This window comes from Pyrgilauda ruficollis, unplaced genomic scaffold (assembly GCF_017590135.1).
Source record: "Pyrgilauda ruficollis isolate IOZ18807 unplaced genomic scaffold, ASM1759013v1 scaffold165, whole genome shotgun sequence".
NCBI lineage: Eukaryota > Metazoa > Chordata > Aves > Passeriformes > Passeridae > Pyrgilauda > Pyrgilauda ruficollis.
The window spans coordinates 2,249,733-2,275,377 of NW_024515320.1; the positions used below are offsets into that span (position 1 = coordinate 2,249,733).

The 25,645-nt window shown below is 56.6% G+C and overlaps 3 protein-coding genes across 4 annotated transcripts; all 3 read right to left on the reverse strand.

The window, feature by feature from the left end:
* Positions 1-16,161: 16,161 nt before the first annotated feature.
* Positions 16,162-18,636, reverse strand: C1QB (complement C1q B chain). Its single transcript, XM_041463512.1, has 3 exons — positions 18,530-18,636; positions 17,180-17,339; positions 16,162-16,866 (listed from the first exon to the last, which is right to left on the reverse strand). The coding sequence occupies exons 1-3, from the start codon at positions 18,545-18,547 to the stop codon at positions 16,298-16,300; spliced, it is 747 nt and encodes a 248-aa protein (XP_041319446.1). The 5' UTR covers positions 18,548-18,636; the 3' UTR covers positions 16,162-16,297.
* A 947-nt stretch (positions 18,637-19,583) lies between these two features.
* On the reverse strand, positions 19,584-21,709 carry C1QC (complement C1q C chain). Of its 2 annotated transcripts, XM_041463495.1 has the most exons (3): positions 21,573-21,709; positions 20,754-20,943; positions 19,584-20,538 (listed from the first exon to the last, which is right to left on the reverse strand). In XM_041463495.1, the coding sequence occupies exons 2-3, from the start codon at positions 20,932-20,934 to the stop codon at positions 19,982-19,984; spliced, it is 738 nt and encodes a 245-aa protein (XP_041319429.1). In that variant the 5' UTR covers positions 20,935-20,943; positions 21,573-21,709; the 3' UTR covers positions 19,584-19,981. The 2 variants fall into 2 exon arrangements, with proteins under 2 accessions (XP_041319429.1, XP_041319428.1); XM_041463494.1 differs by lacking the exon at positions 21,573-21,709 and having other exon boundaries at positions 20,754-20,952.
* Positions 21,710-22,703: 994 nt separating this feature from the next.
* On the reverse strand, positions 22,704-24,786 carry C1QA (complement C1q A chain). The gene is made up of 3 exons (XM_041463520.1): positions 24,686-24,786; positions 23,802-23,990; positions 22,704-23,678 (listed from the first exon to the last, which is right to left on the reverse strand). The coding sequence occupies exons 2-3, from the start codon at positions 23,962-23,964 to the stop codon at positions 23,110-23,112; spliced, it is 732 nt and encodes a 243-aa protein (XP_041319454.1). The 5' UTR covers positions 23,965-23,990; positions 24,686-24,786; the 3' UTR covers positions 22,704-23,109.
* Between the last annotated feature and the right edge of the window lie 859 nt (positions 24,787-25,645).

The following is a 25,645-nucleotide window of genomic DNA, read 5'->3' on the forward strand; positions in this document are numbered from 1 at the left end:
CTCAAGGTGTGTTTTGTTCTGTCTGGAGAGCTGGGAATGTCAAAAGCTGGAGTTGCTGTGCCAGTGCTGGGGTGGGGACTTCAGCAGGAGCTGAGGGAGCTGGCACAGCGCCCTGTGAGAGGGATAGGAGGGGAGCAGGAGCCAGCTCTGAGGGGAGTTGAGGGATGCTCATGGGTGCTCCAGCCTTGGGAGCACAGCAAGCACAGAGCCTTCCAGCCTTGGGATATGGAGGCAGGGATGTGTTGGGCTGGCGCTGTGCTGAATGCACTGCTCAGCAGGAATACTGGGGAGGAAATAAATCAGCCCCTGATTTACCTGGGAGGACAGATACTGCTTCTCAACTGGTTTTTAATTTGGACTCAATTTCCAAGCCCGGCTGTTCAGATGTCTCTGAGATAAGTGATCTGTGTAACGTCTGAGTCAAACAGGATTTTCCTTCTTTTCAGACAGCAAAGCTGTGCTCTGTAAGTGGATGTTCCAGCTAATGAGGTGTTAAGTGTAGAGAGAATCACAAGTACTCGAGGGCAGGATCCAGCTGGTAGTAAAACCAACAACCAGCACCAAGATTGTCCTCAACTTCCAGGAACAACTTCAGACAATAAAACTGTACTGAGGGCAGGAATGGGAAAACCTGGGAAATAGAACCACAAAAATACAGCCATATGTCATGCTACAGCTGCATCATGTGTTCCCTTTCCTTGGGCCAATGGAGGATGACTAGGGAGAGACAGCAACAGTGGCTTTTAGCTGGCAACCAGGGGCCAAGTGGGCGCAGCCCAGAGAGTCCTGAAATCTCAGCGTTTGCTGAAGAAATGTCCACAGAAGATGCAGTGAATCCTGCCAGGGAGGTTTAGCACAGGTCTCTGCTCCTGAGGAGAAGGGATGCTGTCTGGGCCTGAGCTACTGTGCCTTGCAGTGTCTGCAGTGAGAGGAACAGGGTGAACCTTGAAGCCAAATGTATCATCTGCCCATTTTGTTTGCCTTTGGAGCAGCCCAAAAGCCCAGCTGCACACACACGCAGAAGATCTCCTGGTGCATAAAGCCCTGGTGTCCATCCCTCCACAGCAAAGCCACCTCCATCTGTCCTTTTGCCTCTGTGGAGAATAGGCAGCCCAGGAGCAGCAGGACCACCTGGCACAAGGACAGAGAGGATGCACAGGCTCCACAGTGACCTGGTCTTCAGGACACTTCCACACCACAGAACCAAAAATCACAGTGATATTCTCTGAAAGAGATTTTCTTAGTGTTCTGCTGTGAACACAGGCTTGGCTGGCACATCAGATGGACATCAGGGTTAGGGAGCAAGCCCATGAGGAGCCTGGAGGAGACCAGGTGGGGCAGAGAAGTGTGAATGTCCTACAAATGCAGTGTCAAGACACACAGATGTCTTAGCAAGGGACCTGAGGAGGGAGGATCAGAAATGTGTAGGAGAAACACAGCAGGTTCCCTAAAACAGCAACCAGTGGCAGATGTCCTGCTTTGGACATCCCAAGTGGTGCTGAGATGTCCACGGGACCTCATGGCAGATGGTAGAACACTGTCAGCTCCAACACTCACTCAGTGTAAGAAAACTTGGGGTTGCAGGAAATCCCCTAGAGGTTTTCCAGGACCTGCCACATCCACCCTGACCTAGTGCTGATGACACTGCAGGAGGTTGGACCAGAGACCCCATATATGTTCCCACCACCACCTCCAGGATTTATGGGCATCTCCTGAACTGACCTCTGGGACACAGGTTGTGCAGCAGCAAAAAGAACAACCTGCAGTTCCTGAAGCAATATGGATATGGACATGGATATGGATATGGATATGGATATGGATATGGATATGGATATAGATATGGTTTAGTGGGCATGGTATTCAGTCAAAAGTTGGACTTGATGATCTTGGAAGTCTTTTCCAATCTTAATGATTTTGTGATTCTATGATTCTATTGCTGTGCCACTGCAGCAGATGGATAAAGATGTATCTCTGGAGCAGGACAGACCTCAGGAGCAGGGATGGGAGAGCTGGGAGAAAGGTTCCAGCACCAAGACCCTCACTGCCATCCAGCATGGGACTGCACTTGGTGTTGGCTGAGCAAGGTCACCAGGGGATGGAATAACACAGGACTGGCAGCAAGCCAGCATCTCTCACAGCACTGGAGTTTATCTTTAACAACGGCAGCAGTCCCACTTTGCTGGAAAATACCTGCCCAGTGCTGGGATCCTGCATCCTCAGACAGAGCCAGGCATCCTGCGGGAGCTGAGCCGTGTTATCTGCCCGAGGGGGATTACGCTGTGAAAACGGCTCGTTGGGGATTGTATATTAACAGGATATGCTCGGCTGGTTGACAGGAAGCAATAAAGTAATTTGAAAGAGACTGGGAGAGAGTGTGTGAGTTCCTGCGTCTGTGTTAAATCATGGCTCTAGATAAGCAAACACCGGCCCCGGAGCGGGAGGAGCGCTGCCAACAGGGACACGGCCAGTGCCAGAAGTCTCCGGGAGCTGCCGCAAATCCATCTCGGAGGCAGTGGAAACCACTGGGATTGCCATTTCAGATCTCCCATGCCCTGCTCCGGGCTCCGGTCCTGGAGGATCCCGTCGCTGTCACCCCAGCTCCGCAGGATGCAAGGAGAGAATCCCTCGGCAGCCCGGAGAGCTGTGGCTGCCTGCAGGAGCCCATCCCACCCACCCTTAGGAGCTCCGGGAAGGAGCTGCTCCTCCCAGCGGCTCCGGGCCTGCCGAAGGAAGGGGAGGAGAGCCAAGAGGAGGAAGACGTGCGGCTGCAAGGAGCGACACTGCCGAGAGAAGAGCGAGGCACAGGCTGCTGCGAGGCCGAGGAGAGAAGGGGGCTGAAGGGAAGCATCGCCTGTGGCACCTGGCGTGGATCGCAGCGCCCTGCTCGCATCCCGCCCGGGGAGAGCGGATCCTGCCGTGTGTGTGTGTGTGTGTGAGCCCAGGGAAGGGGATCCTGCCGTGTGTGTGTGTGTGTGTCAGCCAGCACAGCACCTGGCACGCTGGCCCCACTCAGCCTCCCACATCCTGCTGGAATCACACATGGCAAAATGTCAGCAGTGTTTATTGCTCTCAGAGAGGCTCTGCTGGCCTCCAGCAGGGGATGTTTGAGGTCTTCTGATGCAATCTCTGGTCTTTTTTGTAAGGGATACACTTTCACACACGGAGTGATTGCCCAGAAGCTCCCTGCCACAGAATATGAGCTGCACGGGATCAACAAAATGTGTCTGCATTTGGTGGGGACTGAAGACACTCAAAGCACTTCTTCAGAATAATAGAAATAAAAAATCACCAGAGGCAAAAAAATCCAACCTAGAGCCTAGATGAGTGTTGAACCTTTTTTCCCGTGTGTCAAGTGCTCCTAGCTGGGTGATGGGCAGGAAGTGGGATGGGACTTGGAGCAACCTTGTCTGATAGAAAGTGTCTCTGCCCATGGCAGGGGAGATGGAACAAGATGACCATTAAGGTCCCATTGAACCCAAACCGTTCTGTGATTCTGTGAGAGCTCCCTTGGCAGTGGTTTATGTCAAAAGCTGTATCTTACTCTGCAGCATCTCATACTGCCCTTGTCAGAGAAGATCTCCTGGTGCATAAAGCACTGTCCAGCATGCATTGGACACCCCTGTGCCTGACCAGCACCTTCTCCAAGGCATGAGTCCTCACACTACTGCAGCTCTGTTATGAGAAAGCTTCCCTGGAAGCTGAGGCCATGATGCATGTGGACACCTGCATACATTGTAAAATAAGTCCATGCTAGCAATTTTCACAAGCATGTTTGTTGCATTCCTTGGGGCATCACAAGCCCTCCCTCTTGAGGACAAAATGGTGGCTGGGACAAAGGTGGAGGTGACTGGAGCAGAAATGGTCAGTCAGAGACTGTGAGGTAGTGCCATGTCCTCCACATGTTCCTCATTTGCTTTTTCAACATTCCCTCCCTGATCCCTGCACTAATGCTGGATCCCCAGTGGAGTCATTGATGATGTTCTTGCACCCCTCCTTTCTCCCACGCACCTCACAACATTTTTGGAATATCCAGCTGGGACAAACACAACTTGTTCCCTGCCTGTGCAAGAACTGCTCCAGCTGGCTCTTCCAAATACAGCCAGGCCAGCCACAGCCCAGAGTTATCTGATGGTCACATGCAGCAGCCAAACCCCCAAGCCCTTCCCACAGACCTTTCCTGCCATAACTGGAAGGGCCTGGGCTGTACTGGGGAGCCAGCTGGCACCGGCTGGGTGCGTGGGAAGTCCCCAGAGCCTGAGATGTCACCAGAAGCTCAGGTGATGTGCAGCCCTTCCCACGGCGTCACTCAGCAGACTGGTGTGGGTGGCCCGTGGTGGCCTCTGGAGAGGCGGTGCCCTGCTCCCTCCTCTCCCTGGGCCTGTCACTGTTTCGTGTCTCGCACTGCCTCACCTTGCAGAGCCTCACACAGACTGTCTGACCTTCATCACCAGCTTGGCACCAGGAGTTACCTGACCTGCTCCTGAGTCATCTCTGCACGCAGCAGGGAGCAGCAGCCTCCAGAAAATGGATGTGCCTGCTGCTATCCAACCTAGTCACATGGCTTGGGAGCTGCTTTGGAGCTCCCCAGGTGGGAATTGGCTGCCACTGCTTCAGTCCTGCACAATTTCCTCAGCCACATGCTTGGAAGCCTGAAGGACCCAGATGGGACTGGCCAAAGCCACATCCCAAGCTCAGCCCCACTCCTGAAGAGACCTGGGACACTGTGAACCTCTTTGCCTCTCCAGCAATTTGTCCTCTTTCCCTTACACCCCCACCCAGCTGCAGAAAAGAGATGATCTCCCAGTGCATGACCCAACCACCTCACGGCAGAATTGGAAGGGCTCCTGGAGCCAGGCCACTGGAGAGGAAGGACCACTCCCTGTACTGGACCTGCTCCAGGCTGGAAGGAGAAACAAGTTGCCTTGGCTGCAGTAATTAAATCTTTCACCCAAATGAGAGAGAGCATCCTATCGTCCCCACTCCCCCCACAGTGCTGCAGTGTGCAAGTCCCTGGCATCACTAGACAAGCACATCAGTCATCCCCCAGCTGGGTTAGGCTGGACTTAAGTTGCTTGGGCTCTGTCCTTGTTATGTCTGAGACTAGGCAGGGCTCCCAGCTCCTCTGGGTCAGCTGTCCAAAAACTGCCACCACACTGACCTAACCTTTTGTATCTGCTAAACCAGCTCTGGGCACCTCAGCCTGGCTGCTCCTAACTGGGGGGAGCAGGCAGAGAATCTCTGGTGTAGACTGACCTGTAGACATATGCTTGTGCTGACCAATGCACAAAAGCTGCAGGATGGGCAGGAAAACGAAGAGGCAAACCCATGGGAGACAGGACATTTGCCATCCTGCAGCACCAAGAACTGGGTATCAATGTGTGTTATTTACCGAGCCAGCACCTCCTGCCAGGAAGGGACAGGTGTTTCCTCCAGACCAGACTAAAATATCCCTGACATTCCCCTGTCTTGGTAAGAACTCTGGTCCTGTTAGCCTGTGTGGGATCAAGCACCATTTAGAGCTCATTGGCTGTGCACCTGGCCCGGTCACCTCCATCCTCCTGCAGCCCCACCAGTTCCCAGTAGGTCTCCACTGGTGAAGGAACCTTGTGGAGGATTCCTCTGTGCCCAGGGTGCCAGCACGGCTCTCCTGCCCAGAGGCACTAGGCTCTCTCCCTGCCCACCCTGCTCCCATCTCATCCCTGGGGACCTAGGGGTGTTCAGGACTCCCACAGCCCCCACAGCTCTGCCCCCTCCCCCATAAGCCAGCCCCCCTCCCCGGCAGAGCTGCATTCCCCCGCCTCTGCACGGGCATGGCTCGGCCTTTCTTCCTTTTCATCCCTTTCTCCCTGACTGAATGCGCTTTGCTTGCTTTGGCGGCGTGGGGCAGGGAGAGCTCCTCTCCCCCCGCGCTCCCGGGGATCCCCCCGGCAGATGGGGCCGGGATATGAATGTGCACACAGTGAAGCCCCTAAGAGGATTTGCTGGTGCCCCTTTCATTGCGAGCCTTTGTGTGCTGCTCCACTGCGGTGGGACGCCCCCGAGATCTCCCCCGGCTCCTCTCTCTTCCACTCCAGAAGAAAAGAAAGTGCCTATAAAGGCCTTGTTTGTCCGACTTGTTTGAGAGGACCATATTGCTGTAGGTGCCGCGGGTCCCGGCGTGACAGCGTCGCCCTTTGAGAGCGGGTGACGTGCGGCTCCCTCCTGGGAGGGTCCGAGCGGCCGGCTTAGCCAGGCGCTGGGAAAAAAGGTTTCAGTTGCATTTCAATGTCCATTGAACCCTGAATCCCCGGCGATGGTTTTTCCAGAGGCTCTGCAGACAGACAAAGACACGGAGGAAGAGGCTGGGAAGATGCTTAGCGTCCAGCAGTGGGTGAAGGAGCTGTTACCCCCCAAAAATCCCATCCCGGAGAGCTGAACAGGGCTGGCAATGCTGCTTTTCCAATGACATCTAGTGGTAAAGCCAGGGAAAGAGGAAAACGTCGGCTGGGTTTTCCTGGCTTGAGCGCGGCACCTCCCGCTGCGGCGCTTTGCCCTTTGTACAGAGCAGACCGCCCCCGGGGAAGAGGGGAGCACAAACGAGCTGCACAACAGCCTCGGCAGCCCGGTATGTCAACCAGCCCGCCCCGAAACTTGCGCTGCTCCCTGGGCCTCGTCCCGCATTTTCGGGGGCCCTGGCGCAGATGTCCGGGCTGGAAATGGGGGTGCTCAGCAGCCCCGCTGTCCTCTCTGGGCCTGTGCTCCAGCACGTCCCCGTGCGTGCTGCCAGCCGCTCGGAGGCAGGTATGTGACACACCTGGCAGGCCGGGAATATTTCCAGTGCAGGCAGAGTGCTCACAGCAGCAGCCACAGGCAGTGACCCTGAAGCACAGAATGTGGCTCCAGGGATGCTCGCAGGGCATCTCACCCCAAGTAAGGTGGCCCCCCAGGACCTATGCTGGTCCTGATAGGGGTGATGGCATGGCGAGGCTAAATAACAGCCTGGGCTGCTCACTGTTTAACCAAAGTGTATTAAGATGTCAGGAAGATCTTCCATACCTCACCAGACACTGGAAACCCCACTCTGGAGAGCACACACACTGGAGAGGTTGGTCACTAACGTTTCCACTACAGCAATTCAGAGCCATTTCTCATGGCTCACTGCACGCCAGAGCACCCACACTGCTGGACCATGAACTGCTGATGATCGTTGTCCCAAGCCAAAAGGGACCAACCATGCAGCCTAAATCCTCTCTTGCACAGCCTCTTCTGCATCAGATCTCTGGTACAGGATACCCAGAGCAGCTGTGGCTGCCCCTTTCCTGGAATTGTCCAAGGCAAGGTTGGATGGGACTTGGAGCAAGCTGGTCTGGCAGAAGATGTCCCTGCCCATGGCAGGGGATGGAACAAGTTCTCCCCCAGCCCAAATAATTTGGTGATTCTCTGACTCGGCATAGAGGGTGTGCAGGAAGGATGCACCTGAGGATGCATCAGGGAGTGAGAACTTCAGGACCATGCCGACAGCAGGACAAAGAGACCAGAAATACAGATGCAGGAGGTGGCTTTGCTGGTGCTGCACAGAGGCAGAGCAGCTGTAACCTCCATGGATTCTCACAGCTTGTACCCAGAGCCTGTGCCACACTGTGAGCAGCCAGATGTGCAGCCCATTGGGCTGGAGGGTGATCTGGAGGATGAAAATTGCAAAAGGAAACCCAGGAGGACATTCCCTGTCTCCTGTGGCAGTAATTCCAGTCCCTCTGAGCAGTCCTATACAAAAGAGATGCCACAGCAAAACCAGGATCAAGGAAAAGCCCACTCACCTTTTAATGCTGGGAGAGAAAAAGTGAGTAAAACCCAGCACACAAACAGCTTTTAAAATGAAATACATTGAATCCAGAGACCAAATCCACAGAGACCAAAATGGGTTAATAATAAATTGATGGTGTTTCTGTCTTCCTGGGCTGAGGGTTCTCCAGTACTCTGGTAGAGGTCCTTGGGGTCACCAGTGCACAATGTTCAGGTACATCGAATGTTCCTGTACTGGATTTTATGAAAGGTGAAAGAAAACGAGGGAAAAAGCAGGAAAAAAAATGGAGACAGAACCACACAGAAGGTGAGAGATCATATCCTTTGCAGGCCATAGGATGAGGAAGAAGCTGTCCAAAGAAGGAGAACAAGCCTCCTGGATAACCTTCAGGTCACCTCTTCCTTCTCACTCATGCTCTCTATCGTGCTCTGGGCCTGGACACCAGGAGTGTCCCTCTCCTCGGCCTTTTGGGACATGTTGGTGGCTGCATGTTGGAGCTGGGAAGGAAGAGCTGCTACAGCATTTCCCAAACTCTCCTGGCATTAGTTTCTCCTTCCAAAAGGCTTTTCTTTCCTCTCTTTCCCTGCTCAGTGAGGACACAGGTCTGAACAAACACCGACAGTTTCAGCTCCTTGCTGTCCAGCAGCCTGAGGGACCTGTGCAATGGAGAGGGAGACTGAAGGACTGAGACAGAACTGCCTGGACTCATCCTGAGACTGGGGACAGGGCTGGAGCAACTGTGGTGGATCCACATGGATGTCAAAAGGAGAAATCCATCTACTCCTGGCCATCCAGCCCACCCCAGGAGACCAACCAGTGCTGATCCTTGCCTTTCTCCAGGGAGGAGGTGCCCAGTGTGACCCATGTTCTTCCCCCACATCCTAAGGGACCATTCTCCTCTGCAGGCAGCTGGTGACAGCAGTGGCAGGACCCCCCTGGAGCTCTGCAGAGCTCAGGTTTCATAATAGGAGCAGAGCCCAAGTCTCAGCGGCTGCTGGGGGCTTCCCACTGCTGGTGCCAAGTATCACCTGGAGATCTCCAGGAGCCAAAACTCTGCACAAAGCCCTCATGTTCCCAGAGCCTGACTCTGCCCAGCCCTCATGGACACCCCCAGGCTGTAGGACTGGATGTGTGACACAGGACCACTTCACACAGCAGAGGACTTGAGGCCAATGCAGCCCATGGCAGGGGTGCATCCCCAAGAGTCACTCAGGGAAGGGCAGGGTTGTCCAGCTCCCTCCCAGGGATGTGCAGGGTTGTCCAGCTCCCTCCCAGGGATGTGCAGGGTTGCCCAGCTCCCTCCCAGGGATGTGCAGGGTTGTCCAGCTCTCCTGGCTCCCCTGGAAGTGCCACCGATGACCCATTGCTGTTCCTGTCACCTTGATGACTACACATGCCAGCATCTCCAGACAAAAGCCCTCCTGGCACTTCATGGGAGCAGAAGGGAGCACTGGGCAGTACCACACAGCCCCTGGGGAGCTGCCACCCAAGCCTTCACCCCAGAGCTCCAGTCCCTGCTCTTTCTGAGGAAGCCAGGACATCAGGCTCACAGATATTCCTTGTTTACAAACCAGATGGGAATTCCAGGTATGTGTCCATGCATGCTGCACACATTTCCCTGTGGACCCTTCTTCTGCACATGGCAGTGTCTTGCTGTGCTGTGGGCTTCAAGCTGCTTTACTTGATTATTTTCCCCCTCTGTATGTAAATGCAAGATTTTAGGGTGGAGTGAGGCTGTTGAGTGCAATCCTGGCCTCTTCCACCCCGGTACTGCCTGCCCACCATGTGCACGGCTCTGCCCTGTCTGCTGGAAGTGTGTTGTGTGTGCTCTGCACGGTGTTTGTGTGGTTTGTGTTGGTGCCTGTACCCTGTGTGATAATTCAGTGAGCCTCCAGCCTGCCTTGTGTGAGGCACATGGATCCATTTGTGGATGGGGCTGGAGGCTTATCTCAGCCTCTCAGCCTGCACAGCAGATCGAGGGCTGGAATCCACACATGGTTCCAGCAAGGCGCACAGGGCAGTGTATGGAGCAGAGCAGGGCTGTTCCCTGTGGGGAAACTGAGGCAGTGTGGGGAGAGTGTGGGTGTGCCACTGATTTGTCCCCCACCACTGATTTGTTCCTGGATACTGCCAGGAGCCAGTAGTGGAAGAAAAAAGTTTGCCTTTCCTTTTTCTTGGAGAAAACCTTTGGAGAGGAGAGCAGGGCTCCCCCAGACCTGCGTTGTCACAACTTCTGCGTTGGTTTGGGGATTTTGCCAAGAGCCCAGTCCTGCATCACAGCAGAGGATGCCCATCATGGCAAAGCATCCCCATCACGGCACAGCATTCCCAGAATGGCAGAGGATCTCAGTCGCATCAGAGCATTCCCAGAGTGACAGAAGATCCTCCGTGCAGCAGAGCATCCCGCATGGCTCCTGGTCTTAGTGGGTGGGGGACAAATCAGAGTTCATTGCGCTGTATCCCTCAGGGGGTTAAGGACATGCACGGTGTCGGGCAGGTCCAGGCCGTGGTCTCAGCCGTCCCTCCCGCATTCCCTCCCGCATTCCCTTTTGCATCCCCTCCGCATCCCCTCCCGCCGCTCGGAGCCGGGCGCAAGAGGGCGGGCGGCAGCGGGAAGCGGAGCGGAAGGAGCCGAGCCCCGACTTCCAGGCGATCTGTGCCTGGAGCTGAACAGGCCAGGCTTCTCATCCCGCACATCCCCATGGAAACCTCGGCCCCGCCGCCCTGCCTTGCACCCCCGCCCGACTCTAGGTCACCGGCGGCCGCGCAAGTCCGAGGCACCAGGGGGGCTGTCCCGGGGGTGCTCCCCGACACCCAGGGGCACCTGCCCAGGCTGCCAGAGCTGCGAAAGCAGGGACTGAGCCCTTCCACCCACCCCCGCCTGCATCCACCCCGCTCCGCAGCATGGAATCCCCGGCAGCATCCCCAGGCAGCATTCCCGGGGCTCATCCCCGGGCAGCATTCCCGGGGCTCATCCCAGGCAGCATTCTACAGGATTGGCAGAAGATGTCATTCCCGGGGCTCATCCCCGGGCAGCATTCCTGGGGCTCATCCCCAGGCAGCATTCCTACGTCTCCGGATCCGGCCCCGGGAGCACCTCTGCCCCCCTGGTCCAGCCCTGGAAGCATCCCAGCCCCTCGATCGAGCCCGGGGCGCGGGGGGTGTCCCACCACAGGGGGCTGCAGCCGCAGCATCGCCCCCACCCCACCCCAGTTCCGTGGTCTTTCCTCTCCTGCGCTCCCCTCCCAGCACGAGTCCCCTGAATGCTCCATTTGAAGCTAATTCCGGCTGAAATCTGGTTTGCTTTCCAACGTTGCTGCTTTAAATTGGAGAGATTGACCTTGTAGCAGGAGGTGACATGCAGATGCACATCAGCAGCCCGTCAGAGCGGCGGCGGGGGCTGGGGGGGTACGGAGCCGCCTCGGGGACACGCCAACTATTTTATGAGTAATTTAATATCTGGAACACAGACTTTTCATTCCCAGAGATCTGCTGGGGAAAGAAAGAGCCTTTCTGCAGCCCCGCGAAGACTGTTCCTCATAAGGAGGCAGAGCAGAAAAAAAAAAAAAAAAAGGGCTGGGATTTAACTCCTTGGTGGCCAGCCAGCGCGGAGCCTCCCGGTCCCTGCAGAGGGCCAGGAAGAGCAGGAATTCCCTGCGCACCTCAAGTGGGAGACAAGCCAGGCTGTGTTGCTCCAGGCAAAACAAGCAATTGCTCCTTCCCATTCAAACTCAAACGCAAGCCTGGGTGAGGATGGGGGGAACAAACTTAACAGCAGCCCTGAAGTGAGATTTGGGGTTGGAGCTGATGTCTGAACTCCCTTCCCTGTCCCAGACTGGTTTCTGCTGTATCAAACTCCCCAGGAGTCTCCCTGGGGCTGGGACCACCCTCCAGTGGAACCAGTGCACCCAGGGGACCCGTGCAGGGAGCTCCTGCCCTGCTGACACCGTGTGTGACCTCAGTATCCACCAAAGCTGCCATTTGCTGCTGTGTCCCGTTGTGATGCCTGTGACATCCCAGCAGGCACAGCCCAGTGCCCTGTCCCAGTAATGCCCCTGCCCAGAGCATTCCAGCACCTTGGCACAGCACTGGACCCAGGCAGGGATTCCCATATGGCTCCTGACTGACATTATGGTTTGGAGAAGGGGAGGGAAGGAAGAACACAAAAAAACCCCAATATTTCACTCCACAACCTGGCCCAAGGGCAGAGGAGATGGTGGAGAGCAGCCACCAGCCTGGCAGCCTCAGCTGTGGCTCAGGGCTGGGAGGCTGAAGGGAAGGAATGCTCGTGGGCTGTTCAGGAGGGAGCTGCAGCCAAGGGAAAAGCCTCTCTGCACTGAGGAGCAGCGGCATGAGCTACGTGGGAGAAGAGCTGCCTGGAGGGGCTGGCATGGGAGGCTGATCCAGGAGGCCCTGTTGGGCAGCCTGGCTGTGGCTGGTGCTGCCAGCAAGGACCAAGACCAAACAAGGATGGTTTAGGAAGGGCTCTTCCTTGGTTTTAGCAGGTACTGGGAACTCCTGGGCTCAGTGCAAACAGATCAACACCTCTGCAATCCCCATGATGTTTGCTGGTGATGTTAGACCAGACCATGGCACTGACATCCCTGGCTCCATCTCACTGACAAACAGCATGGTCGTGCTTTGATTCCTCCAGCTCAGCTTCATTTCCATGAACACTGGCAGGCACACCCATTTTCCACCACATCGGATCCTGCCAGAGTCCTGCTTATGCCAAGACTGGAGCTTTGGCATAGAGAAACCTCCAAAGACCGAGTTAGATAATGCAGGACAAACCTCCATGTGATTTTCTTGCTGGTCCCTATTGCTCTGTGCTTGGGAGCAGGAAGATTTTATTTTAACTCCCTGACAGCTCTGTTGGTGTCTTTGCCCACAGCTGTGCTCCTGGTTCCCTCCCTGTTCCTCTCAAGTGGCCTCCAACACCGACAGACCAAACACCACACGGCTTCTGGGCCAAACACTGACATCTCTAAAACTCCTGAAGTCACCTTGAAACACCTCCTGCCCCAGCTTCAGCATCTGCTGAGCATCTGGTGGCCTGGGCCCTGCCCTTGGTGGTGGCCTGACGCCACAGGTGAGGGTCACAGCACCGCCTGGTGAAGGAAGGGCCGTGGCTGGGCCCTGGGGAGGGACTGCAGCTGCCTTGAAAATGAACCCCAAAGGGAGTGACAAGGAGCAGAATGTGCCTGTCAGGGGACAGCTGCAGGGCACACACAGAGCGCAGAGAGCGTGCACAGGGCAGGGGAGCTGCACAGGGGGAGTGAGTGTGCACAGGGGGAGCGAGCACAGGGCGAGTGAGTGTGCACAGGGCAGGGGAGCTGCACAGGGGGAGTGAGTGTGCATGAGGGGCGAGTGAGTGAGCACAGGGGGAGTGAGCACAGGGCGAGTGAGTGAGCACAGGGGGAGTGTGCACAGGGGGAGTGAGTGAGCACAGGGGGAGTGAGCACAGGGGGAGTGAGTGAGCACAGGGGGAGTGAGTGTGCACAGGGGGAGTGAGTGTGCACGAGGGGCGAGCGAGCACACGCAGCACAAGCAGGAGTGTGCCCAGAGCCCCGGGCCAGCTCTGCCCACCCTGGGTGAGGACAGATCCTGCAGGTTTATTCCCTGGTGCAGCCATGCCAGGTTGAAGCACTGGGCTCAGGCACCCATGGGGAAGGTGTAAGGAATGAATTAAATGCACAAACTGGCACTTCCTGAGTGCCAGTGACTATGGTGCTGCCCTGAGCCACCCTTACCACCCACAGCACCTGACCCCACACAGGTTTCCATGGAATAATGCCCTGTTTCCATGGAATAATGAATCCCGGGCCAAAGAGCAGGGCAGGAGATTCGGGAGCAGGGCTAGGTGGGTCCTGCTGCTCCTGGGAACACCAGGCAGCACAGGTGGGACTGCCAGCACAGCGCCAACCTCCCAGGTGCTTTTGGGTTTTCCCCTGTGGCCCTGAGCAGAACAGGGGGTTCAGCAGAGGGACTCATTGCTGCACACAGGAGGAAGCAATCCCAGCCCTTGTGCAGGGAGCCATGGCAAGGGACATTTTGGCTCTGTCCTCAGTGAGTGCTGTAGCAGCTTGAGAGGAAGGGGCCTTCCCAGCTGAGGGGCTGCAGGCTGCGGCTTTGGGGCTTCCTACAGGGTCAGAAACGTGCTGCCCACCCTGGGAAAACTGAAGGGTGGTGTTTCATGGATCAACAACAGCTCCAGCACCCTCTGGGCCCCTTTTCTCATCCATTTTGGATACCCAGGGGGTGAGTATAGTGCAGCCTCAGGGGAGCAGGCAGCTCCCATCCCATGGGGCCACTGCCAGAGGTGGCATTGCTGGGTGCTGGCTGAGACTCATGGGAGGAAATTATGCCCTCTGCACCTCTGGGCAGCAGTTCCCTCTGCACCTCTGTTTCCCAGCTGTGTAAGCATCGTGAGCTGCACTTACAGCTGCTGGAACCTGCACTGCCCTCTGACATTCCCCAGGCACAGCCAAGCCCCCAGAACCCTTTTGGCTCATACTGGTCAGACATCTCTTTTAAAAATAACCAGCTTTTTTCTTTACACCTTTTCAAAAATTAAAAATTATTATATCCATTACCTGGAAAGGCAGAAAGCTTCACCTTGGTGTCCAACAACATCCCAGGTCCCTTCCTACAGAGTTTTCTGCTGCCAGTGCCTGTCCTCTGACATGGGATTGTCCCATGCCAGAAGAAGAACTTCGCATTTGCTTCCATCAAATATCAGTGGGCTTCTGCCAGTTCATTTCCCAGCCTTCAGGGCTCTTGGGATGGCAGCCCTGATCTCCAGAGTATCTCTGTTCCCTGGTATGGTATCTCGTACCTGCTGAGGGTTCAGGAGGCTCAGGCAGTGTATGCTCCAGCCCTCTTTTGGGTGTCAAACATCTGCTCTTTCCCCCCACCTGCCTTGCCCAGCTCAGTTTTATTTGTGATGCTGCATCTCCAGCTGTGAAACACCGGGGGTTTGGTGGCTGCTTTGGCACCGGGGGAGCTTCAGAACGCAACACCCAACACGTGTGCTCAGAGCTGAGAGCAGCAGAGCCTGGGGACGTGGCTGGCTGCACCCCAGGGGACAGAAGCCACAGATTTTGCTGCAGGAAGGATAAAGCTCCGAGGTGGCGGTGAGGAGGAGCTATGCACGGGGCTGATCCTACCCTCTGCCTCCTCCCAAATCTTGTGGGCACAGCGGAGCCCCTGGCGCCGCCCGTCCCTGAGCTGTGCCGCCCAGCCGGCCGGGCGAGGCTGCTGCCGCTGCCAGCTGCGGACTGAGCCAGTGTCCAGTGCCACCCGCCAGTCTCCAGTGCCACCTGCCAGTCTCCAGTGCCACCCGCCAGTGTCCAGTGCCACCCGCCAGTCTCCAGTGCCACCTGCCGGCAGATCGCCCCGGACAGGAGCCTCCGAGCGGGTCCCAAGAGCCCGAGCCGCTGTGTGCGCTGGGGCCGGGACTCCTGAGCAGCCAGAGCCGGGGGCCGGCACTCACGGACAAACCTGGAGACCTCAGGGGTGACGCTCCGTTAAATCTGCCCGTAGCACACTCACCTCCCCAAGACCTTTTATCATCATCCTTTCCATCCAGACCCTTTCAAATCTCAGACTCCCACAAAAGTTCCTGAATGCCCCGTGTCCAGGCCCACGAGATGGGCTGGGGGCTGCAGGCAGCCCACCCACACGGGTGCAATGCTGGGTTGTCACCTGCCCCGCGGCCAGGGCTGTCCCTGGGCTCCTCAGCTTTAGTTCATCTGGACATTCCTGGGTCCACAGCTCTGCTGTTGATAAGGAGCACGCTGGGAGGGCTTGGCTGTGCTCCAGGACGTGGAGCACAGCTCTCTGCAGGGGTTTGGAGGCTGTAGTGGGGCTGTCCTCCACACCACCCCCATCATGGCATCCACTTGTTCGGCCCACACTGACCTGCCCCGCCCTGTCACAAGCTTTGACAATCTTCTGTGGGTATTTCTGTCACCACAACCACCCCCCCAAAAAAAAAGTCAGAGAGAGGTTGGTGTCCCCAGATCCTGCCACTGCCAGGACTCTCCAGTACAGCACCATCTCCAGCATCTCCCCACCTACCACCAGTACCCAGTGGCCCCAGTTTTCCCACTGTGTCACTGTCCTGCCCGCTACTAAAGGCTGAGCTGCCTCTCCATGTTTTCCTAACCCTGGGCTGGGACCCTTTGAGTGGCTCTGGATGGAGATACTCAGCCTGGTCTGCAGCAGGAACTGCTTGACTTGTCTGGCTCCACTCAGCAGTAAGGAGATGCTAATGAGCCTGGGCTGCACCCAAGAGGGCGAGAACCAGTGCCCTGGTTGTGTAAAAATTATTTGTGAGGAAAAAGGCAAAATCCTATCCAGAAAGGGACCAATAGTGCGAAGAGCTCTCATTTATTGTGCAAGAATGGCAGCACTGTGCTTCAAGCACCAATTTGGGAGCAAAGAGTTTCCAGGGGAGTCCTCAGTTCTGCACGGACTGCAGAGATTGGCCACAGACACATCTCCATTGGGCTAAGCCTCAGGGAAGATGAGGAAGCCAGAGAAGATGCTGTCAGACCCTTCCAGCCCCACCAAGGAGTTCTTCTCTGTTGGTTCCAGCCAGACAGACTCGTTCATGGCCATCTTGAGGACCACACCACCTGTGGTGACCTGGAAACTGTTGTGCACGAAGTCACAGAAGGTCACCACCCTCTCTCCCCTGCTGGCACCCTGGCCCTTTTTGATGTTGAGGCACAGGTTGCCCCGGGAGGTGACGTGGTAGGTGAAGTAGTAGGTGCCAGGCACGCGGCAGGTGAAGCGGCCATAGCGGTTCTCGTAGTGCCCCTTCTCGTTGGTGATGATGCGGTCGAAGCGGATGGGCTGCTCCCGGCGCGGGTAGGAGCTGATGCTCCTGGCAGCGGAGAACCCGGACTTGAAGGTGACCTTGTAGTCACCAGGTTCTCCCATGGGGCCTGGCGGTCCCCTGATACCTGGTAAGCCCATTTGACCTGGGATGCCACTGGGACCGACCTTCCCAGGCTGTCCCGGTAGTCCTGGGACTCCCTTCTCCCCTCTGCCTTCTTCACTCTGGCCAGAGGGTCCTAGGAAAGAGGAGGAAGAGTTATTGTGGTCACAGCCAAGCCCCATTTGTCTGCAGAGAGGAAGCACGAGCAAGGAAACCTGTGTTGGGTGTGGGTCAGTGGAGACCCTGCCCAACAGGCAGGTGTGACACACCTTGCTGTCATCCCCCTCCTTCCCCAGGTTCCTTGGGGTGCTCCATCATCCCCACCTGACAAGACTTCAAAGAACTGGTGGAAATGGTTTGCTTTCCCAGAACCATGCGCCTGGCACTGTCTTTCCTTGCTCTTAGCATTCACAAGACAGTGTTTTACCCACCTGCAGCCTCTTCCTTACCTTGTTCACCCTTTGGGCCGTTCTCCCCATCCCTGCCATCGCTGCCAGGCTGTCCTGGTAATCCTGGGATGCCCGGGATGGTGCCGTAGGTCTTGCAGAGTGTGGCACTGGCAGGCTGCCCTCCAGCCAGGCAGATCAGCATAGCCCACACAAGCCACATCTGTGGGAGCATGGAACGGTGTCAGGGGCTTTCCTGGGTGGTGGGAGGGCTGGGGAAGGCACTCTGAGCTGCTCTGGAAGATGGTGACTGCAAGCAAGTCTAGGTAATACCATCAGGGAGGGAAAACATCCTACTGCAGAGCCAAATCCACTTTCCTGCTGGCCCTGGAGCAAAGGACCATAACCCTTGGGCAAGGCAGAGCTTGCAGTCTCTCGTCATTCTTAAATCCCCATTTTACAAGTGCCCACAGCTTCAGCCACATGAATATTTGGGACAGGTTATCTCAGAGATCTGATGTCCAACGTGGCCATGCTGCTGCCTTGCAGGAGAAATTCCCCATCTCATCTCATCTCAGGACCATACTTGCAGGGTAAAATCCTTACCCAACCAGAGCAGTTTTGTCATCTGCGAGGGAACAGGCCTTGCCTTCCACCAGCATGTCTAAGGGACAGCGCCAGTCCTTGAAGGTGGTAATGAGCCCCCAAACCTCCCTCCTCCATCCCACAGGCTCCCCTTGTGACCTGTCACACAGCTGCTCAATGCCAGAGGCATTTCTGTATCTAACAAGCCTCATTGGGACAATTATCTGGGCTTCCATGCCTGGGGCCTTACCTTCTTCCTGCCCTTCCTGCCCAACTTCTTCCCTCAGATCCTGGTGTGGCCACATGTGGATAAGCACCGGGCCTTTGGGGGCTGTATCTGGACATCACAGCACCCCAGCCACAACTCCCCCACCTCAGGTGGATTTTCCAAGTGCTGAAGCTCTGGTGCCAGCAGGACAAAAGATTGGTGAGTTGGATCCTCCAGCCACAGCCGTTCTGATTTGGGTGCAGCAGGAACAAGGACTGATGCACAGGCTCCCAGCCCAGGGCCATCAGAAGACAAGAGCTTCTCAGGGCAGGAGAGCACCCCCAGGGCACCTTTCAGACTGCACCTTCCAGTCTCTGACAACCCTTCTGGAAATCTGCCATCTCTGCTTTTCTGTTTTCCTTCTTCTGGGTGTAGCAGGAGGGGTCAGGCTCTCATCAGGGACCTCCACCACCCCAGACCAGCACCTCCACCCCCAGTTTCTCTTCTGCCCCAGGCCACAGGAAAGTGCCAGCAATGCAGGTGACTGTCACCCTGCCAGAGCAGGGTTCCCCATGTGCTCCTGCCTGTGGGGGGAACCTTGGGCTCAGTCTTGCTCTTACCTTGAGCTCCTTGTTCATCAGGTGGGGAGATGGAGCAGGACACCCCCGTGTCCTGCTCAGAAATGCCCGAGAGGAGAAGCAGAAGTTTGCTGCAAGGGTTATTGTGAAAGGATCTGGGACACATCCCCTTTTTATCTTTAGCTCCTGTCCTTTTTCCGTGGCAGTTTCAGATCCTCCACAAATGCTGTTGTCAGCTGAGCAGGACAAGCCATCCCCAAATAGCACTCCGAGCCCCTCCAGCCACAGCTCTGCCCTGCAGGGTCCCTGGGTCCTGCTCAGGGGTGCCTGCTATGAGGAATACTCTTTGGAGCTCCAGATGAGTTTAAGGTAACCCATCAGAGCTGCAGAAATGTGCATGCACTCAGGCAGCCCTCCTCAGGCTGCTCTGCACGCCTCCAGCTCTGCAGGCCCAGGGGATGCTGCAGGGTCTCAGCATCCACCACCTTGAGTCTGTGCCTCTGACTCTTCTGAATATTGTGCATGGGAAGTGATTTTACGCTGTGGGAAAAGTATTCCCTGCTTTGGTTACTGCCTTGTGGAAGTGAAGTACAGGATGTTCGGAGAGGTGACTGCCTTGTTCCACCCTTCAGTGTGTGACACCAGGAGAAATCCCTGCTGGGTTTTGGTGAGTTCTGCATCCTCCACAACCATGAGCTCCTTTGGTTTGGCTCAGGAAAGCCAGAGTGCTTCCCCAGCCTCAGCCTGGTAGGGACCCCAGGGATGTCCCAGCCATGGTGTTGGGGTTTCCTTTGCAGTCTGTGCTCCTGTAGAGCTTTGAAGGGAAGGGGAGTATCAGGGTCCTGCTTGGATGAGTCTTGGTGCCCTCTTGATAGGGGCTGTGTGGGGACACAGGAACCATCCTGTTCCTGCAGCAGCAGGGGTCCCACTCCCTGTGCAAATGGGTGCAGGTGGGGTGTGGTGGTCTCTGATGCTGGTGAGGCTTGGGGACATGGTGATGCCACACAGATGGCCAGATGTCACCTGCATATTTGTGCACATCACAGAGAGGTAGGACATGGAGGAAACAACACACTACACCAGGTGCACTGGAGAAGGATTTATTGACACTTTCCACAGCCAGCTCATGGCAAAGGGGTTGCTGCAGCCTGGGCCAGGACACCTGGCTGAACCTGAGGCAGCCCAGGTGGGGAGAGGAAAAACACAGGCAGACCTCTGAGGTAATGTGGGGTTAGTGAGGGGGGATGCACGTGGCAGGGCCAGCAGGACCAGGAGCTCAGCACCATCACTCTGGGTGCAGATGTACCAGATGTGCCTGTTCCCCCTGTGCAACAGCTACCGTGCTCAGCCCCCAGACCGAGGGGAGGGTCTGGCTGCTGGGCTTGATGCCCTCCCTGCAGAGAAACTGGGAGCATCAGGAAGAGCCCAGCAGCGAGCAGTGTGTTCAGGGCAGGTAGAAGGTGTCGGGGTGCTGGGGTGAGCTCTGCTGCTCCTCTAGTCCGGGAAGAGCAGGAAGCCTGAGAAGATGCTGTCGGAGTTGGCGATGCCCACCATGCCGTTGTAGTCGTTCACTCCCAGCCAGACCTCATCCGCAGCAGCCAGGTGGAGCAGCGTCCCCCCCGAGCTGACCTGCACGGTGTTGGTCTTGTGGTCACAGAAGCTGGCCATCCTCCTCTGGTTTTTGTGCAGGATGACACAGAGGTTGGCTGTGTGTGAGCTGTGGAAGATGAAGTAGTAGACCCCAGGGAACCTGCAGGTGAACTTGCCCGTGGTGGTGTTGTAGTCATGGTTGGTGTTGGTGATGACGTTGTTGAAAACCACGGGGACGTTCTTCAAGGGGTACTGGCTGGTCTGCCTCGTCACTGAGAACGCTGACTGCTGCTTCTGCTTGGAGCTGCCTGGCATTCCTGGGGGGCCGGCATGGCCCGGCTCCCCAGGGATTCCCATTGCACCAGGGAGCCCAGGGGGGCCACGCTTGCCTGGAGGGCCAGGGGGGCCTGGTTCCCCTTTCATGCCCTTGGGCCCTAGCTGTGTAGAAGAAGCTGGGATACCTGTGGGGTGGTGGGGTGTGAAAGGGAGTCAGTGTCAATGGCAGGATGTGGGGAGAGGTTTCTCTAGCCCCTTCCTTTAGGCAGGAGAGTGCTGTTGCCTCTTCCACCTGACTACAGAGGATGCTCTCCACATCCTGCAAACCCAGGCAGACCAGCCATTGAGGACTCAGTGCCCCCTGCAAGAGCCCATGTGGTTTCCCTCCTCAGTCACTCACCTGGCTCTCCTTTGGCTCCCTTCAGTCCATCCCGGCCATCCCTGCCTGGTATTCCCGGCATGCCTGGCAGACCTGGGGCTCCATAGCAGCTGTGAGGGTTTTCTACAGCCACAGCAGAGCCCAGATTCAGGAGGAGGAGGGTGAGGGCCAGATAGAGCTGCTCCCAGAATCTCTTCTCCATTTTGGTGTTCTGTATCATGGAAAGTGAAAGAAAGTGCCGGAGTGAGGGGTCACAGCAGGGTGGCTTGCAGGACACGGAGAAAAGGAGCCTGGATATACCAGGAACACCTGGATGCCATGAGTGCATCCTCAATGTCCCATCTATACACACTGCAGGACAGTGGGGAGGTGGACATGTGAAGATGGACCACAGACTCATCTCCAGCCCCAGGGCAGCCCCTGACAGCACAGTGAGAGTTGGACTTTCAGTCTGGATGGAGCCATGAGGTCTGAGGTACCCATGGCCAGCCCCAAGCCCTCTGAGTCCCGTGTCCCCAAACCCTGGAGATGCACACAGCACTGCAGACTGTCACCCTGTGCTGCACCGAGGCTGGAACTCCCTGCACACAGCTGATCTCCCTCCTCCTACAGCAGCAGCTGGACTGTCCTGGCTCTGTCCATCAGGATCAATCCTTCCATCAGCTGCTGCATCCTGTCTCCATCACAGGTGCGCAGCCCGTCAGTGCCTCTGCCTCCATCCTCTTCTCCTCCTCCTCTCTCATCCACATCCTCCTCTCATTCTCCCCCTCTCCAGCAGTGTGCCATGCTGCTGGACTCCCAGTCCCACCCGCAAGACAGGGACCCTGCAGCACCTCTTACCTCTGGTGGGGACCAGGGCAGGGAAGCCAGGCTGCCGATCCCGCTGGGCGCGTGGCCACTGCCAGCACAGCGCAGTGGGTGCGGCTCCCTGACACCCTCACGGAGGAAGTCACAGAGCTAGGAAAGGGTAAAGGGCCCATGTGAACACAGAACCCAAGCTGTTCTCAGCCAAATTTCACATCCTCCTGCCTGATGCTTTCTGCTGGGACAGCACTTTCTTGGCTCTCCATCGAAACCTGTACTGGTGCCTCTGCAACAGGAAGGACTGGAAGGAAAGAGGTGGGACACAGCTCAAAGAGATGTGGCACAACCCCCAAGCCACTGCAGCGAATTGCCCTCCCCAAATCCCCTGCTTTCCCTCTTCCCTTGTTTCTGAGCAGAAGGACAGCTTGGGAGTAGAGCCTCAGGCCAGCTCCAGTGGGCTGGAGATGCCTGTGGCATTGAGGGGCTGTTGCAAGGTCACAGCCTGGCTCTGAGGGAAGATGCTACACCCCTAAATAGGAATGGAAAATGTTTCCCTTTGAGAGTTTCTGATCTGCACCTTTCCCCATGCTCCAAGTTCTGCTGCGCCTCAGACTTGGTGAGGCCCCAAGATCCCTCACTGGGGTGTTGCTCCTTGCAGGTGACCCAGCCTCCTCCTCATAGCTCCAGGAACGGGAATATTTGAGTGCCCAGTGTTTGTGGAGCAGCTCCCCTGAGGAGCAGTCCCAGGGTATGGCATCTGATGGCAGCTCCAGCACCATCACCCCACAACCCCATCCATGTCCCAATGTCCCTGTCTCGCCTTGCTGTAACGCCAGAGGACCACAGCTGCCTTTTGCCTTCCTGGGAGAGTTTGGGTGCTGACTTGGGACCATGCAGGTGAGGTACAGGATCTGCTGCCTGTGTTTTCCCCTGCAGGACAGCTACCTTGGGCTCAGCAGAGAAGGACACACATAGCCCTGTCCCAGATGTTTCTTATTCCTCCCTGGAAGTGTCAGCTCTGATTGGACACTCCATTCCTCCCTATCCTTCTGCCTTTGCAGTGCCAGGGACAAGCTGGAATCACTTCTCTCCCTGGCAGCTTGGGAAGGGGTCCAGGATATTGATGGTTTGGGGAAGATGCATGAGTAGAAAAGAAAACCCAAGGAGTAGTGGTAGAAGAAGCATTTATTTTTTACTGATGGGGTGACAGGATGTGTCCCAGTGCCACAAAGGCTTTTGCAGTGGTTAGTGGAGCAGAAGCAGTGGCAGGCAGTGATTTCCCACTCAGGAGCAAAGAGCCACAGCTGGTGACAACTGGGATTGGAGCTTGAGTGCCCAGGAGGAGAAAGGAATGAGGGTCCACAGCCTCCAGGACAGAGCAGGCAGGCTCAGCATGGAGGTGAGTGCTGCAGTGGTGACCCACAGCTTGGCCAGTTGTGACACTGGGGAAGCACAGAACACTTCTGGATGCTCAATTTGGAACCATCCCCATGTGCTGTGGCACTAAAGCATCCCACACACCCAGAAGGGAGCAGCCAGGCAGGCAGACACCCCACGATGCTGTGGGAGTCCCTCAGGCTGTCTCTGGGGACACCAGGAACCCGCTGAAGACGCTGTCGACCTCGGAGCCGCTGTAAATGGAGCTGCCCTGGGCAGGGTTGGTGGTCAGGGACACGTGGTCATCTACGGCCAGGCTGAGCACGCTGCTGCCTGAGTTCACCTGCAGGATGCCGTGGCTGTTGCTGTCGCAGAAGCTGACCACGCCCCGCCCGTTCTTGGCGATGCTCAGACACAGGTCTCCGCTGGACACCACCTGGAAGGCGAAGTAGTAGAGCCCGGGAATGCGGCAGGTGAACTTCCCGGTCTGGGGGCTGTAGGAGTTCTCCTGGTTGGTGATGATCCTGTCAAACACCACCGTGGTGCCTGCGCGTGGTGGGGACAGCCTGGAGGCGGAGAAGGCGGGACGCGGGTGCTCCAAAACGTCACCAGCTTGCCCTTTCTGGCCTGGTGGCCCTCGCATGCCTGGCAACCCGTGATGGCCAAGAGAGCCAGGTAGGCCACGCATGCCTGGTGGGCCGGGAGGCCCTGGTTCGCCTGCATCCCCTTCGGGTCCCTTGATGCTCGGGCTCAGTCCTGCTCTCCCTGGGGAGAAGTGGGGAGGAGAAGGAGTTCATGCACATCTGGCATCTCCTGAGCTGCTCCCACAGCTTGGGATGCTCCTACCAAGAGGCTCCCAGGCCCCCAACATCCCTGGCTTCCTCTTACCTGGCTCTCCCACATCACCCTTCTGCCCTGGCCTCCCATCACGGCCAGGGACTCCAGGGGAGCCATTCTTGCCATCCGGTGCCCTACACACTCCATCCTCCAGCAGGGCCATGCCCAGCACTGCTGCCAGGGTACTGGCTGCCAGCAAGAATCCAGGTTGCATCCTGCTTCCTACAGCACAGGGATGAACTGGGGAGGGAGGCAAACACACAGATGAACCTTGGTCAGAGATAAGGTGTCCTCATCAGATGCATCCACACATCTACTGAATTGTCCAGTATGGACAACCAGGCACCACATGCAGGGAAGGGTTTTGAGGCTCTGTGATCTGAAATCACTGATGGCACTGAAAATCTCTAGCATGCACATGACAAAGCTCTGGGATTGAAAGCCCAGGACATGGAGCATGGCACAAGGCCTTTCCTCCGTGTCCTGGGCAGGGGTAGGGGCACCTCAGATGCCTGTAGAGGATGTTTATTCCAGTTTGGGGGGAGAAGCACTGCTGTGTGGGGCAGTGGTCCCATGGGATAGAGAGCACAAAGGAGGAAAGGATGCAAAGACATGACAGTGCTAAACAGGAAAGGGAAAAATGGCAAATGGGATCCAAACCTCCAGCATGCAGAGCTGGGAGAAAGGACATGGATCTATCCCAAAACCTGATGTTCTCAGCCTGGGACAAGTCTGCAAAGCCCAGTGATGTCCACAATCACACAGAGCAAGGACAGATTCCTGCAGATTCCTCTTCCCCCCGCATCATCTTCTCCCTGCTTTTCTACTTTGAACCCTCGTGGAGGGAGAAGTGAAGAACGAAGGAGAACAGGGAGCAAGGACTGGAAAATGGTGGCAGAAGAGGAGAGTATCCCCAGCTGTTTGTGGTGAATTACCTTGGTGCAGAGGCTGAAGACAGGGCAGTGTGAGCAGCTCCGTTTGCTGGAAGCTCTTCTCTGGGAGTAGGGAGGAAGAGGAGAGGGGTGGGAAGGATGAACTTGCATGCACTGCGGTTTGCCTCGTTGGAGAGAGGATGTGCTGAGTTTCACTTTCTCTCTAAGAGAAAGAAACTTGTTCCCCTTTCCATGCTTGTTTCTGGCTTTACTGGAAACAGCTTGGTCAGGGAGAGTGCAGCACCATTGGGTGCCTAGCTTGGCCCAGCAGTAGGGGCTGGGGGTGACGAGGCACAAAGCAACATGACTGGAGAATGCCCACAGGCTGCTGAGATGGCAGGAGAGGACAGGTGATGGGAGTACCAGGTGTCACAGCCACCCAAGGGATGCTCAGGGCAGGAGAGCACCCTTGGAGGCCTCTGCTCTGGGTGACGGGCACAGTGTCTGTCACTTTGTCATGGTGCTGCTGGGTGCTGACCCCTCCAGATGCCCACCTTGGCACTGCACTTGGATGGAGCAGAATCCAGCAAAGGGATCATCAGTGCCTGTGTGGCTCAGATGGGCCTCGAGTATTTTGGGTGGATATCAGGGAAAGGTTTTCCCCCAGAGGATGGTTGGGCACTGCCCAGGCTCCCCAGGGAACAGTCATGGCCCCAAGGCTGCCAGAGTTCCAAGAGTGTTTAGCCAATGCTCTGAGGCACAGGATGGGATTGTTGGAGTATGTGTGCAGGGCCAGGAGTGGGACTGATGGGGGTTTCTTCAACTCAGGATAGTCCACGTTCCAACAATCTCCTTCCTTCTGCCCTCACTCTAGTGCTTTGGGGACCTGGTGTCTAGAGTAGGGTGGGAAAAGATGAGGACATCTGGCACTGCTGATGCTCTCAGTTCCCTTTGGGTTGCTGTGCCTTGCACCAGCCAGATCTGAGCAACCCCAGGAGCTGTGTGTGGCCTTGAGATCTGCCA

Excerpts from the sequence above, each read along its gene's own strand:
- C1QB (XM_041463512.1), bottom strand. Across the intron at positions 16,867-17,179 it reads CGGCCCAAAGGGTGAACAAG|GACCCTCTGGCCAGAGTGAA; the intron begins GTAAGGAAGAGG and ends CCTCTTTCCTAG.
- C1QC (XM_041463494.1), bottom strand. The coding sequence starts at position 20,952 with ATGATACAGAACACCAAAATGGAGAAGAGATTCTGGGAGCAGCTCTAT. Across the intron at positions 20,539-20,753 it reads GGGAGCCAAAGGAGAGCCAG|GTATCCCAGCTTCTTCTACA; the intron begins GTGAGTGACTGA and ends ACCACCCCACAG.
- C1QA (XM_041463520.1), bottom strand. The coding sequence starts at position 23,964 with ATGCAACCTGGATTCTTGCTGGCAGCCAGTACCCTGGCAGCAGTGCTG. Across the intron at positions 23,679-23,801 it reads GGGTGATGTGGGAGAGCCAG|GGAGAGCAGGACTGAGCCCG; the intron begins GTAAGAGGAAGC and ends ACTTCTCCCCAG.